The sequence below is a fragment of the Branchiostoma floridae genome, unplaced genomic scaffold, assembly GCF_000003815.2.
Source record: "Branchiostoma floridae strain S238N-H82 unplaced genomic scaffold, Bfl_VNyyK Sc7u5tJ_487, whole genome shotgun sequence".
Lineage (NCBI taxonomy): Eukaryota > Metazoa > Chordata > Leptocardii > Amphioxiformes > Branchiostomatidae > Branchiostoma > Branchiostoma floridae.
Genome location: NW_023365879.1, coordinates 1 through 15307, shown reverse-complemented (window position 1 = coordinate 15307; position 15307 = coordinate 1). Strand labels below are relative to the sequence as shown.

General features: G+C 39.5%; 1 protein-coding gene across 1 annotated transcript; it reads right to left on the bottom strand.

Moving 5' to 3' along the window:
• Window positions 1–456: 456 nt before the first annotated feature.
• On the bottom strand, window positions 457–7861 carry LOC118408876 (laminin subunit beta-2-like). The gene is made up of 10 exons (XM_035809736.1): window positions 7850–7861; window positions 5954–6261; window positions 5337–5517; window positions 4394–4613; window positions 3906–4040; window positions 3268–3417; window positions 2686–2842; window positions 1800–1964; window positions 1164–1346; window positions 457–522 (listed from the first exon to the last, which is right to left on the bottom strand). Exons 1-10 carry the CDS (start codon window positions 7859–7861, stop codon window positions 465–467), a joined length of 1569 nt encoding a protein of 522 aa, XP_035665629.1. The 3' UTR covers window positions 457–464.
• Window positions 7862–15307: the final 7446 nt, after the last annotated feature.

Below are 15307 nucleotides of genomic sequence, written 5' to 3'. Positions count from 1 at the left end.
GGGGTGGGGGTTTTTTAAGCTGTTGGGTGAAGTTATCGGTTTTTAAGTGACTGGAAGTTCTGGTGTAAGTGTATGAGTTCGGGGGAGTATTGAGTGGGTGGCGTGGTTAGCATGAGTGTGTGGGTCTGGAAAGATGTGTTCGAATGAGTAAGTATGTGTGTGTAAGTGGGTGTGTATTGTGTATGTGTGTGTGTGTGTGTGTGTGTGTGCGTGTGTGCGTGCGTGTGTGTGTGTGTGAGTGTCCGTGAGTGTGTGTTTGTGTGTGTGTGAGTGTGAGTGTGTGTGTGTGTGTGTGTGCATTCGTGTATGTGTGTGTGTGTGTCTGTGCGTGTGTGTTTGTGTGTGTGTGTGTGTGCGTGTGTGTGTGTGTGTGCGTGTGCGTGTGTGTGTGCATTTGTGTGTGTGTGTGTGTGTTTATGTGTGTGCGTGCATGCACATCCATGTGTGTGTGTGCCAAAGGTTCCTCACCTATTGACCTCCACAGTGATGTTCTGCATCACAAACCCCACGGCTGACTGACACCTGTCTGTGTGAGTGTGTGTGTGTGTGTGTGTGTCTGTGTGTGTGTGTGTGTGTCTGTATGTGTGTGTGTGTGAGCGTGTGTGCGTGCGTGTGTGTGTGCCTGCGTGTGTGCGTGCATGTGCGTGTGTGTGTGTGTGCACATGGGTGTGCCTGTGTGTGGGTGTGCATGTGCTTGCATATGCCCATGTGTGTGTGCCAAAGCTTCCTCACCTGTCGACCTCCACAGTGATGTTCTGCATCACAAACCCCACCGCTGACTGACACCTGTCAGTGTGTGAGTGTGTTTGTTTGTGTGTGTGAGCGTGTGTGCGTGCGTGTGTGTGTGTGTGTGTGTGTGCATTTGTGTGTGTGTGTTTATGTGTGTGCGTGCATGCACATGCATGTGTGTGTGTGCCAAAAGTTCCTCACCTGTTGACCTCCACAGTGATGTTCTGCATGACAAACCCCACTGCTGACTGACACCTGTCTTTGTGCATGCGCATGTGCGGATGCACGTGGGTATGTGTGTGTGTGTGTGTGTGTGTGCATGTGTGTGTGTGTGTGTGTGTGTGTGCATGTGTGTGTGTGTGTGTGTGTGTGTTCCTCACCTGTTGACCTCCACAGTGATGTTCCCCATCACAAACCCCGCCGCTGACTGACACCTGTCTGTGTGGTTAAAACAGAAGCACTCCTGGCACCCGTCTGGGTTCCACCCGGCCAGGTTAAAGGTCGTGTCCCGGCAGGTGCGGCACCCCTCCCCCTCCACGTTGACCTTGCAGGTGCATGACCCGTCCGTCTGGTCACAGGTGATGACCTCTGACCCTGCTTCGTCACAGCCACAGGGACTTGGGGGAAAGATGAAAATTATTTAATGTGAAACAGAATTCTAACTTCTTTCAAGGCAATGTGACTGTGATCTGCAATATGAAGTAAGCTACAGTTTAAGCTAACATGGTTGAGAGTTTTCCTCAAATCTAATCACATCTTCTTGAAGCCAAAGAGTACTCAAAAAATTTTAGAAACCTAATGAATAAATATAATGCACTATAATGATAAACCAATGCTTAAGACAAACAACCTCCTTGTAGGAGTAACTCTTCACTTCAAGAAAAAACATATTAAGGTCTATATAAAGGTAAAATGTACAAATTTGTAACTATCTGATGCCTGTTAAGTATATTGTTTGTATCAAATCTCATACTATCATCTAATCTATTCCTTATCAAGTTCAAATATAGGGGTTAGATATGATGGTTAGCATTTGGCAAATCTTAGTTCTTCATCTAAAATGTCCTTACCTGCAGCCTTGTGAAGAGAAGTTGAAGAATCCCGGCAGACAGACATCACACTTCCCTCCCCCCACCGTGTCCTGACAGTGGCACAGTCCGGTCTCATTGCACTGTAGACTCAACGAGCCTGTCTCATTGCACAGACAGGGGTGGCAGCCTGTACCACCCTCAAATCTGAAGAAAAATTGATCAAAAAGATTTTTGAATTAACTGGTATTTTTTTCTGAATACAGTTGTCCAGTTCTAAGTCCAGGGATTTTCTAAGGGCACAGTCACATAGGCAGTGAAATTGTCATACAATCGCTAACTTCGGGCATTTTGTAGGACAAAAATGTACGTCTCCTGCAAAGTTCAACTGTCTTGGTACACAAAATGCTGTTTTGAATCCCTGTGTCCGTTGGTTCTGTCACAGCTTGCTTGAAAGCCTCAGTTCAGTTCAGTTCAAACCCTAAGGCATCAAAATCGTACGACGATCCCACTCCCTATGTGACCACGCCTTAACCACCGTTTGGATGGCACGCTGCACAAATACCCCTTTTCAGCACCAAGGAGATAGTACGCCATATTTTTTTTTTGCAAAGCAGGCAAAAAAAATAAACTAGCTTCCAGTACTTAAACCTAAAAAGTATTCTCTGGGAATTGGGGTAAAACAGTAACAAGTTGCATTAATTCTCAAACAATTCCAGATGTTGAATATTCTAGCTATGAAGACAGACATTGTAAAATGAAAGAAAGCAGTTAATTTCAAACCGTCTTTAACTTTATTGTTCATTCAGTGCAAAAGGTTACCATGAGGGGAAGGTGATCTAAACATGATTGTACCCTGGAAATTTGAAAAAGTTACATTCCGAATTCAACTTTTGTCAAGTGGTACATGTGTATCTCTGAGACCTACCCAAAGTAATTCAGTTGACAGCTCCTGCACTGCAGATCTGCCGTGAGGTTACGGGCACTCGGCATGGATGCATTGGACACCCCTGGGTGACAAGGACATTGTCCTGTTGCAAGGTCACACACAAAGTGCACGGAACCAAGGTCACTACAGTTGCAAGCTGTGAAATAGAAAACACAGTGCTGTCAATATAATAATGATTATACTATAAACATCACATCAACAGGTAAATTTAGACTGACGTACTACTAAATGTAACTAAAGTATAAGCTTAAATTGCAGACAAAACAAAATAATTCAACATCTATCCTGCTTTTCAACAGATATTGCACATTGTCACTTATAGAAGCTAATGTATGCTACCTGAGTTGTCTGACATTTACAAATATACAGAGTTGCTTGAGTTTAATAATTGCTATTTGGTGTACTAAATCATCTTTGACAATTGCCTTAGATATATGCAATTCAGCTACTCTAATATATTGAGCTTGTCAACATGTAACGTTACATTAGAGAATGTAACTTCTTCGATTTCAACTAAATAACTACAAATTCAAAATTCTGATCCACAAACTGAAACCTCACCTGTGCAACCCTCTGAAGAGAAGCCATGGTAGCCGGGTGTGCAGGTGTCACACCTGGCTCCCCCCACACCTGGCTTACACCTGCACTGCCCACCTGCAGTGCTGCAGTCTGATGACCCTCCCACTGTGCCTACTGGGTCACAGGCACAGGCTGGAAAAGCAAATTTCAAGTCAGCAATATTTGAATAATTACATCCAAGCTTCATCCCTGATTTCACCTTAAAGTTACTCTCACCTCATCAACTTGTGTGGTGAATTTTCATTTTATTTAAAACAAATATGCCAAACAATCCTTAATATTTTATGTTCCAAATAAATTACTTCAGTGTCAAGAACGACCAAAGATTTAGCACCGATGGCAGAAAGTAGCAACAAATAATTACAGTGGCAAAGTACCAATATGCACTGTTTTAGCTCAATCCTTTTATCCAAGTATTTATTGTTCGAATGATGTATTGATGTTTTTGGGATTTTTCTATGCTTGTGTTTTAAAATCAATCAAATCAGCCAAAAGATACTGTGTAGTGTACATAATTCAGATTTAAGCTGCAATGTACCACATGCAAATTAACCATTCATTCATTCATTCATTCAGAAAGGGAAAAAAATTAGACAAAAGTTATTCACAAATGCACATACCTCTGGCCCCATCATACAGCTGTGCACTAAGTGAGAAGACCATCAGTTGGCACTGCTCTGAGCTTGCAGGGTCACCAGGGGGGAGGGGGGCAGAACTCCTCACACAGTCCTGATACAGTTCCTTTGTGTTGTTGTCTAGATAGAATAGATAGGATAGATGCAGAGTAACATCAAATCGTCATGGTCTAATGGTAAATAATCCAAATGCTTGGTTATAATCACAAATTCCCCCCTTTGGCGTTTTGAAATCCACACATGTACACATTGATTAGGGACTGCAGTTACCAAAACTGTTACAAAAGGGATAGGGTGATGTTAAGCCCATAGCCAAAGGACACCTACAAATGCAGGTTTTACTAACAAAGCCAAAGTAAGCATGTTTGTATGAATTATCTAAAGTATCATCCTTCTGTTAATGCAGCAACCTAATACAGGGTTTGATACTGAAGAATGTGACAAATTTCTGTTCAAATCAAAGATTTCCCTACCTGCAAGTTCATAGACAACTGACTTTGTGACATCAGGCATCAGCAACAAAGAGTCTATCGTCACAGGTGTGCCCGCTCCATCCAGGTGTAGTGACACCTGGTACCTGCAGCGACTATCCAGCTGTACAGGTGAGGTCACTGCCACCTGTCCGAGTCCACCTGTTAGGGCAATGTTCTGGGTGTAGGCAGGGCCTGCTTTGTATGGGCACGGGCTGGAAACCTAAACAGGATAAATAGGCATTGAGTTTATCAATTTTGTTAGCATTACATACCTGGTAAACAGCTTATGACATAATACACTAGGTTTGTATTAAAGAGTACAACCTGCATATCAGGACAGATGTATTTGATCTACTCACACGAGAAGGACCCCTGTTCTTTTTGATAAGTATGGTTCTTTAACACACTTGAGGTGTGGCTGTTCTCAAACACAAGGAGTTGCTGACCTCTTAACACGTTGCCGAAAATGTCTGTATCTTTTTAATTTGACATTTGTTAACTTCAGTCTGTTCGGTTTCATTTGTATTGCTTATGGGGTTAAGCAGTAGGGAGAAGGCAGAAAAACAAAACAAATCAAATCCACACAGATGCAAAAAGCCCAGCAGCAGGGAAGACAGTTTGAAGCACTCCTGCCCATAGAAGAGTTAATAAAACCCTGCAAATCATGGGCATCCAAAACAAAAGCAATACAGAAATACAAAAATAGTGACCACTTCATACCATACAAGAGCACCCCTCCCCCAACAGTGCCAGAGCCCTGAAATGACTGACATAAGGACACGCAAACTGAAGGAGAAGAAGAAATAAGCACAAAGAAGGCAACACCAAATGACCCAAGACACCCTAACCCATCTGATGGCACGATCACCATTTTCAGCACCAAGGACAAGGATAGCCTTTTCTCTTTTCAAATCTTCATCAATAAAAAATTGACTAAATGTACCTCTTCTGTACTGTTTCCATCCATGGTAAGGTTTGTTGCAATGCTGTCATTCGTTTGGATGCTGCCATCGTCAACAGATGACCCATTGACCTCTGAACTCCCTACGGTGATGACCTCCACATAGGCTAATGGCAGAGCTGTGTTGTTGTCAGCTGTGTGCCTCAGTGCTAGAGTATAAAACCTGCAAAATGCAATAGGTAATGCCATTTATTACACATTGAAGCTTTCATTATGTGTACATATCTTGTGCTTGAGTACTTCAATGTGACATACTATATTAATGTAGAGTTTTACAAAATATCTTTTTGTTGCATTCTGAATTCTTAGGAGAAAAACAATGAAGATACAAACTCTCAAGCTAGTGTAAAGCATGCTTGAAACATGCCAAATATATATAAATGGAGGTTAGAAATTCCACAGCAACTGATGAAGAAAAAAATGAACATGCATCCAAGAAACAGTATAAAATTATTAAGTACCACAATAATCACGGATTGCTCTTCCTTGCTTGAGTGCATTTCTTCACCTTTCCAAGTTGTCAATCACAACAAGGAACAAGGAACAAACCATTATGTGATCACAGATAAATAGGGTCAATGATTATCTGCTAAGCTTACCAATTTTGTTCCACCTCGACATCATTGAATGTGAGCACAGCACTCCCAGTACAGGACACGAACCCCCTGCCTGTGAATGGTACAGTCTCAGGAAGCTCTGTGGTAACCACTGAACAGTTAGTCTCTGTGTTTTCATCCTCTGCCTCAAATAGGTGGAAGTCCATCCCCGGTAGGAAGTAGGAGTCTTGTGTTTCATTACAGCGTAGGCCCTGCAGGTTGGGCCGGCAGTCACACTGGCCCGTGGATATGTCACAGCTGGTGTTTTGGGAGGTGGAGCCCCCCACGTCGCACAGGCATGGGAGGCACTCCTAAGGGGACACAGATTGATGATTAGTTTGAATATTGCTGTTGGCTTAACGTCGATGTAGGTTAGACATCCAGGTAATGAGATACGCCAAAAATAGTTACTCAAGCAACTGGATATGGTTTTGAAACGGTCAGACGTTTCGGATAGAATCCACTATCCTTCGTCAGTGACACTGAAGAGATCTGGAAGAATTTACAGGTCTTTTATACTCTAACTATGAATGAAGACATATATGAGAGAATATACAATCCCACCCTCAACAGAAAAGGGGGGCTACGTATGGAACTTTCCGGCACTTGGGACATAGCACCCCCCCCCCGCCAACAAAACTTTTAGCTCCTGTAACTAAAACAACAGGAGCTAATTGACTCATTTGCATTAACTGTGTCTCAGCCTTGCTATCCTTTGAAATCCAAATTGTCTTCAGCTTGACTTTGGCTTAGCTTTGTTTTCTTTGGAATCCAAATTGTCTTCAGTCTGAATTGTCTTACAACCTTTCCTATTGGACATCTGAAATTGTCTTCATTCATAGTACACTAGAGTATAAAAGACCTGTTTCTTGCAGATCATTTCAGTGTCACTGACGAAGGAAAGTGGATTCTATCCGAAACGTCTGACTGTTTCAAAATCATATCCAGTTGCTTGAGTAACTATTTTTGGCGAAGCCTCTTAACTTCTTAAGAGGCTTCGTTTTAGAGATACATGACATTGTATGTATCAAAATATATCATATACATATTATAAGAGCTGGAAACTAAGATCATTATCATATAGTGCTGACACAAACTTGTATATCTCCTTATAGTGATGAATCTATTATCACAAATGTTATATCTAAACTAGAAAGGCCGACATTTGCTTAAGAGCAAATACAGCATATTTCAGCCATACCCCTTCCCACGCAACATTGGACTGTTCCAAATCACCCCTGCGCAAAAATGGAACATCCTCTTAACAGTACATTATCCCCCAAAGTGGACTGGTATTGTGAATTGACTCCAGGTAAAAACAGAGCTTGCTTCTATTTTTCAGAAAATGACAATAATCACACCTTCCATTCAGAAAATTTTCATCATGACTGAAAATTGTTGAATGACTTCATGTAATGTCATTAACAATTTTCAGTACGATAACTACACTACAAAAAATGCATTTTCTTATTTTTCTTATTTTTTCTTGAACAAAGAAAACTGATCTTTCAGCAAGAATATTATTCTGTATACAAGAATCCCTGTTTTGAGAAAATTCAAGAAACCAATATTTTTCTTGTGTCAAGATTCTAGTAAGAACTTTTTTCTTATCAATGATGGACGAAAGCTTCTAGAAAAGTATTCTTGTGGTAAGAATCTATTTCTAACACTTGCATGCTGATGAATGACTTTCTTACCCCTAGAATAAGATTATTGTGCCAAGATTGAGTTTCTTGCACCAGAAATACCTTTCTATCTCAAAGACAAAATTTCTTACACCAAGAAGGGCTTTCTTGCATGAAGATTGAGATTCTTTTACCGAAAATTACTTTCTGTCTCCAAGATTAAATTTCTTACACTGAGAATGGCTTTCTTGCAATAAGGTTAAGGTTTTTGTACCAGAAATACCATTCTCCCTCCAAGACTAAACTTCTTGCAACCACAAACCTAGAAACTAGTTTCTTAAACTAAGATTGTCATTCTAATATAAAGAATACAAACAAATCAAATGTTAACAGTTATGTAAATACACGCCAGTCATATTTATTATCATCAATATGTTCCATACAAGTTTTGTTGTGTTTTCCTCTATTACCCATTCCTTACCAAAGATTGAAAAAATGAACCATTTCGTAACTACACTTTACTTACTTGTCCTTTTACTCATAATACTAATTATCCTTCTAAAACCATTAATTAAAAGTTAAGATGTTGCCATAATTTGTTGCAATTATGATTGATGACTTGCAACTTGTCCTTGTTGAAAGCTTTTCCAAAGTTGAGATGGGAACATCCTCTTTGTTCCAACAGGTTTCTGAGCCTAGAACAACACACAAAGACCATGGATGACCGCCAATTCCTTATGATATATCGCCCCCCTCCCCCTGTAAAGATCAAAATCTCAATACATTCCTTCCTTGCAAATATTATATTCAATTCTTAGTATTATGCAGAAAATCATGCACTTTACTTTCATATTCTGTAATTACTGTTCGGCCTTATCATTATACATCTACAGAAATACATGTAGTAGCTTTAGAAATCATATTCCAAAGATGGCTAACATACCTGCATGGGGGAGGGGGGCGTCCAGCTTCTGGCCTTGGCTTCGGTAGCATTTTCGAACTTTAAAAAAGCTAGCCACATTGTTCACAATGTCCCAAATGATGCAGAACATTGTCATCACTAAACACACCATATTTGTTCCCTGTTATTGGAAGATCTAATGGCCTTAAGGCAAAAAATTACAGCTAGAGAGCAGAACCTTCCACCCAGACTACCGGTAACATTCAAATGAAACAGCAAAGGATGATGGGAGTAATTTCCCATGATCCTTAGCACAGCTAACTTTCTTATTTCCAGAAAAAACAGAATTATCTTTCTTAAACTCTCATATTGTGAAAATAAAAGAAAATCATGCTGGGTCAATTTTTGTTTTTCATATATTGATGCTCTGAGTTTTTGCTAAGAATACAAGGATAAAATGATTAATTGTTTTTATTATTAATATAAGTATTATAAAGAAAAAACGAATCATATTTCTTAAACTTTCTTGATAAGGAACATGAGAACATTTAAGAATATTTTTAAAGTTTGTTTCTGAATTTCTTGTTTTCGTATTAGTATGAAAAGTAATATTATGTTCAGAAAAATTATTGTATCTTCTTAAACATTGCCAAGGAAAACAAGAAACATCTTTCTCAAAAGTTAATGGGTAAGTCAAAAACAGTCATTGATTGATGAAAATTTGTTGTATTAAACTTAGTGGGTAAGGAAAACAAGAACATTTGGGAACTTAATGCTAAGTTATAACTTGTTTTGCAACTGCTTGCTTTTCTTTTTTCTGATAATAGCAAGAAAAGCAAGAATTATGTTTCTCAGATATTCTACATTAAGACAACAAGAAAGTTCAAGAATTTTATTCTAATGAAAACAAATCTTTAAGAATAATAATCTGCAGGACAGATTCTGCCATATCTTCCATTTGATCAAACAAGAAGCAAATCTTGTGCAAAGACTGGAAAAGAAAGTTCTTCTTTAATTTCTTGAACATTCTTGTCAGTGAGCATTATACTGGAAATATTTTATTCAGTTAAGGAAAAACAAGAATGAAAATCTTCGTGTAGGAATCAACATACAAAGGTTTTATGGGAGGTTTCTTGATTTTTCTCAACCTTTCTTTATACAAGAAACTCTTTCTCTCCATAAGAAAAAACAAGAAAACAAGAAAAATAAGAAAAAAGATTTTTTGTAGTGTAGGTGTAAGTTTAAAAAAGTATAAGCTCCTTGTGATGTGGGTACATTTATTATTGCAATGAACTTTTTTTATTCAAGTAGGGCATACGATTTAATAATTATCAAGCAGGTGCAGGTACTGTAGGAGCGTTTGTTTTCTTCAAGCTGTAAAACTGTTAAACTGTTTTACTTTGTATGCAATCAACCATCGAGCCTATTCTTATTTTAGTTTAACAACTTCCTGCCAGACCCGGAAGATACGATTGAACTTTGTTCGAGGATTTATTTTCGTCTGTCTGGTCAGTCTGTTCATACCCTGGCGCTGAGAGTGTTTTATTGGGCTGAAACTCTGGCAGTTTAAAGTTACTTACAATTTAAATGTTCAAAGTTTATGCCAAACAACAACAGCACTAGGAAATGTGGCCACTATAGACAGGTGGTCACTATAGAGAAAATGCTGATCTATTGACTAGGAGCCATACGTTACACATGATTTCAGTACACTGATCATTAATCATATAAACATTGCACAGGTAAGCCAATTGTTTAGATGTACAATTAAGTTCAAATAATTCTGAAGAGAAATATTGATGAGAAAATAATCATTCTCGCCACTGTCTAACTTATAATTACGTATCAAAACTAAACGCAGATTTTCTAACTAACGCACCTTTCGCCGACTTCATCATAGGACCGCCGGCTATCAATCAAACACGGCTGTTGATTAGACTTAGAGTTTCAAACAGTCATGTGCTGTGTGCCAGTTGACAGCGAACTTCATGCTACGTGATGTTTTACATTGCTTGGACCTTCTTTCCTACAGCGGTGCTTCTACAAAATATTTAGACTGTAACACTGAGTTTTATAGAATAGAATTTGACGCAGAACAGCGTTTTTTGCTGGGTATTTTTTTTTAAACATGTCCGTGGGAATATCAGCGAGGCGGCGACGTAGGGATATCAGACCGTCAACAAAAGTCGCACGGCGGCTAATGGCGCAGCGAAGATACTAGCGCTATAAATAAGCGCTTCAACTAAGGATGGCAACCCGTACAATATTTTTGTATACTGTTGAGCTAAGTAAAGTTTGTTGTTTATGAGGTTTTAGTTGTCTTTGAAGCTTTGACCCGAAATATTTTAAAGTCAAACTGCTGAAGAGAAGTAAGTGACTGCTACGATTATCGTAGATATGGCCCTAAAAAAACTGATAAAAGAAGCCTTCTCAATAGCCTAAAATGCAAGAGCTTCCGGGGGGGCTTCGCCCACCTGGGTCCCCCCCACAGTGGCCCTGCCCCTGGACCCCGCCAGGGACATTCGGCGGCCCCCGGACCCCTGTCCGACGCTTTGAAAAAATCCTGGGGAGAAGTCTGTACGGCCTGAGTCTTCAAGTTAACGTATTGTGTGGTCCCGCTTATGAATATTAATTAGCCTTCGCTTTCCTCTTCGCTGATTGGCTGAACCATTAATTGAATTAACTCTTCCTGCCGGCTAGACGCAGGTGCAGATGTCGGCTCTGTGGGGTGAACGTCCGAAAGGTCACGGCATGGAGAACGAAAGAAAACCAATTTCCCCTAAAAAAAAGTGCTGTAATTAAGCCTTTTACAGTACTTTATGCCAAAAATTTTACTTGGATCATTTTACCAACTATATTATGCCTATCTATACCAAATGTTACTCATACCAGGGTACAGGGGTGAAAAATATACCGTTATAAGACCGTCAACAACAGTCGCACGGAGCTAACAGCGCAGCGAAAATACCATCGCTAGCGTTTCAACTTCGGATAACAAGTTATAAGTACTGTTGAACTCAGTAACGTTAAAGTTTGTTTTTAGTTGCCTTTGACGGTTTGACCTGAAACAGTGTTACGCTAAACTCCTGAAGAGAAGTTAAGTGACTGCTGCGATTATCATAGATATGCCCCTAAGAACTGATACAATATAAAGCCTTCTGAATAGTCTAAAATGCGAGAGCCTTAGGCGGGCTTTGCTCCCCCTGGCGGGAACACTGCTATATACGGGATCATGAGGCCCCGCTTATGAATATTAATTAGCCTTTGGCCTCCTCTTCGCTGATTGGCTAGGTCTTTGATTCAATTAACTCTCCGGCTGACGCGCACAGGTGTGGCTCTGTGCGGGGTCACAGAAGGTCACGTCAGGAGGCCAAAAGAAAACAATTTTCCCCTCAGAAAAGTGCCAAAATTAATCATTTTAAAGTTGTTTATGTCAAAAATTTTACTTGAATCTTGTTACCAAGTATCTAATGCCTATCTATACCAAATTTCAGGTCATTTAATTGTAATACCAGGGTACAGGAGCCAAAAGTGTCCTTTTTTGGTCAAAAATTGGCCAAAAATCGCAAAAATAAGCATTTTGTTGCACTGTACACCAAAAGTGTTATTGAATTTATATGAAGGGATTATCAAGGCACATCTGTGTCAAATTTCAGCTCATTCGGTTGCAATACCAAGGTACAGGAGCCAAAAGTGTCCTTTTTTGGTCAAAAATTGGTCAAAAAATCGCAAAAATAAGCATTTTGTTGTACTGTACACCAAAAGTGTTCTTAAATTTATATGGGGGCATTATCAAGGCACATCTCTGTCAAATTTCAGCTCATTTGGTTGTAATACCAGGGTACAGGGGCCAAAAGTGTCCTTTTTTGGTCAAAAATTGGTAAAAAAATCGCAAAAATAAGCATTTTGCTGTACTGTACACCAAAACTGATATTGAATCTATATGGGGGACTTATCAAGGCACATCTGTGCCAAATTTCAGCTCATTCGGTTATAATACCAGGGTACAGGGGGCCCAAATATACAGTTTTGGTCTTAAGATGACCCAAAAACCTTAATAAAATCATTTAAGAGACAGATATGGGAAAAATGAAAAAAACGTCCGAGGGTATTGGCCCACTCTACCCTTGTGCCAAATTTCAAGTCATTCGGTTGAGAAACAACGGAGATACCGTGTTCTGAAGATTTGACAGGAGAAAGAAAGAAAGAAGAAAGAAAGAAACATTACGAATACAATATATTTCACCATACCTATGGTATGGCTGAAATATAATGAAACATGTATAGCCCAACTCGATTGTAACATTATATCAAAGACTTGTGTTAGCCCTTCTTGTTATGTTAATTAGGAAAAAGTCTTATTCTATACAGCTATTTTGAACTTTGTGTAACAGTCGTTTCCATACATTGTACCATGTACAAATGTCGAGCAATAAAGTTCCTCTGTTTACACAATCTCTCGCTGACTAGGGTTATGGACCTACCAACAGCCTTCCATGTCAGGGCTTCGAAAATTCACGAAAACATCTGCTTGTAAATCCCGACACGCCTTCGTTGGTTCAAAGGTTTTACCTCGCCAAAATATGGCACAGTTCCACATTCGTCAGCAAGATTGAAAGAGGCAATGTAGTACAGGCATCACATATGTTCACCAACACCCTCTAGCTAAGGTCAGCTAACATAGATTGATCGACCATATAGGAGTGGTAAAGCTTATAAACCGTGTTCCAAATGGGACAATCATGGCTTCTGTCCAACAGTTTAAATTTCCTCTTCTTTGATTGAACACGAGCCAGCTAGCCCATTTTGTAGCAAGCATGGCATTTATTGTAGCTTGACAGATTACTAGAACGTTGGAAGCTATACGTGTTACACAAGGCAATGTGACACGTTATGTAACGGCTGGTTGTCCCGATTTCAAACCGAAATGTCACGGGTTCAACAGGATATGCAGCACGTATAACGTTATATATATATAAATGAACTTTACCAGGTAAACCGCCTACATGCATAACACACCGGGTACTGCAGACTACAGGCTGCACGGCCAGTTATATGATTGGCCTCATTCGGTCAATATTGCCCATGGTAAAATCCTAATTGATATCAGCCCTAGAGCGTCGACTGTGGCTAAACTGTGCTATGCGAGAATGACAGTCTCTGTCACATGGGGCACATCTGTAAGCTGACTCAGGTCTGTTGCAGAGCTCTTTTCGCAGGATCCGCTTCAAACATGCGCATCAGTCTGGTTTCTCCTGAACTTAGCTGCCTGGACAGTGTGCATCTCCAGCTGGAACTGTCATTTGATAGGTCCTCCCAGTGCGCTGTGTCCATATCAAAAGCCATTAAGTCCCTCTTGCAGACATCTTTCAAACGCAGCTGTTGCCGTCCGCTGTTTCTCTTTCCTGAGATCAGTTCTCGGTTCTCTGCACATCCGGACACATTTATTTGACCTACTCGTACCCTGCTCTTTTTGTTTCATGCGTTTATACAAAATAAACTACACTACCAAAGATTAAGATCACCACTTACCCAATCTTCTAAAGCGTTTCGTTAAATGCCTGTCTTATTCTGAATTCAGTGCAATAATTTTCTTTGCCACAAACGAAGAAACAAACAATCAGACAGACAGACAATACAAAGTTCCCCAGTATTGCAGGTTTATCTACTTGAACCTTTGTTTATTCATGAGGAGATAAAATCGGTCTGTAGGCCGCTCTTCTTTGAGGTTATGATGGAGATAAGGGTCATTTCAAATATACAGAGATACAGCTTACATTGAGTACAAGAAAACATATCAACATATATCATTATATACACATGGTACAAAATAATTTGATAGAAAGAAGGCTCCATAGTCTATGTCCGTTTGTTTAGGTTTTTTCTTTTGCTATACTCCAAGAGTCAAGTGATATTAAATGTCAGCATTGCACTTCAAGGTGGTAAATAACTCGTTCTAAAATCTATTGCGTAATCTGCGACTGAATAGCACAAGCGCCGTTTTGGCATCAAAAAGCCTTTGTCTAAACCCCCCTCCCCAAAGGCAAAACAACAACAGAATGGATCTGGGTCAATGACCTCCATTAGGCAGGGTGAAGCCGATAAGGAAAAGGCCTACATTCCCGGAAATTGTTTTCCTTTCCAGGAAATCACTTTTAACATTTCAAAAGCTTCAAAGTATCATCAACTGAAGTAGGTTTTGTTAAGCCCATGTTGGTTTGATTATATGGACGACATCCGGCCGTTTCCAAATAATATAAAAAAAAAAAAAACATTTCAACCATACTGGAAACCGTACAAAGCAGCTTCAAAATAGGCAAATATATGCCATGGATAACAAAAGCAAATATCGAAAAACATATACTAATGTCATAGAATATTCAAAGGTCAGAAAAGATGCGAAAGACTACAACATGAAGAATCTATTATTCGGTAAACTACATTCTGTGTGTTCAGTCATATGTTCAATCTACCTTTAGTTACTACTTAGATTTTATAACGAAGGCAATTTTTTGTCAAACTTATTTATTAGCACGCTCCATGAGCTTTTGGGTTCCTATAGAATGTCATCCATTAATCAAATCAATCACGGGCCTAACTTTATTTAGCCATTTTGCAAAGTTGCACCCATAGAGTAAACCTTTAGAGCCATTTTTATTTAAAATAAAACGTTATTCAATGACAAAAGAACGCCGTGTTGTGATCTTGAAATGATTTTTCTTTTTCTATAATGTAATGTGACCTGTTATGTTGTACCGGGCTCCACATTTTCTTTACTATCATTTAGTTTTTAGTTAAAAGTGAACGTATTACTCCATTACAAAAGTCCTT

What these genes read in the sequence shown, in the direction of transcription:
- LOC118408876 (XM_035809736.1), bottom strand. An exon ending in CTCTTCAGAGGGTTGCACAG is followed by an intron (nt 2,843 to 3,267) that starts GTGAGGTTTCAG and finishes TCTATTTCACAG; the next exon opens with CTTGCAACTGTAGTGACCTT. An exon ending in TGTCAACTGAATTACTTTGG is followed by an intron (nt 1,965 to 2,685) that starts GTAGGTCTCAGA and finishes ATTTTTCTTCAG; the next exon opens with ATTTGAGGGTGGTACAGGCT.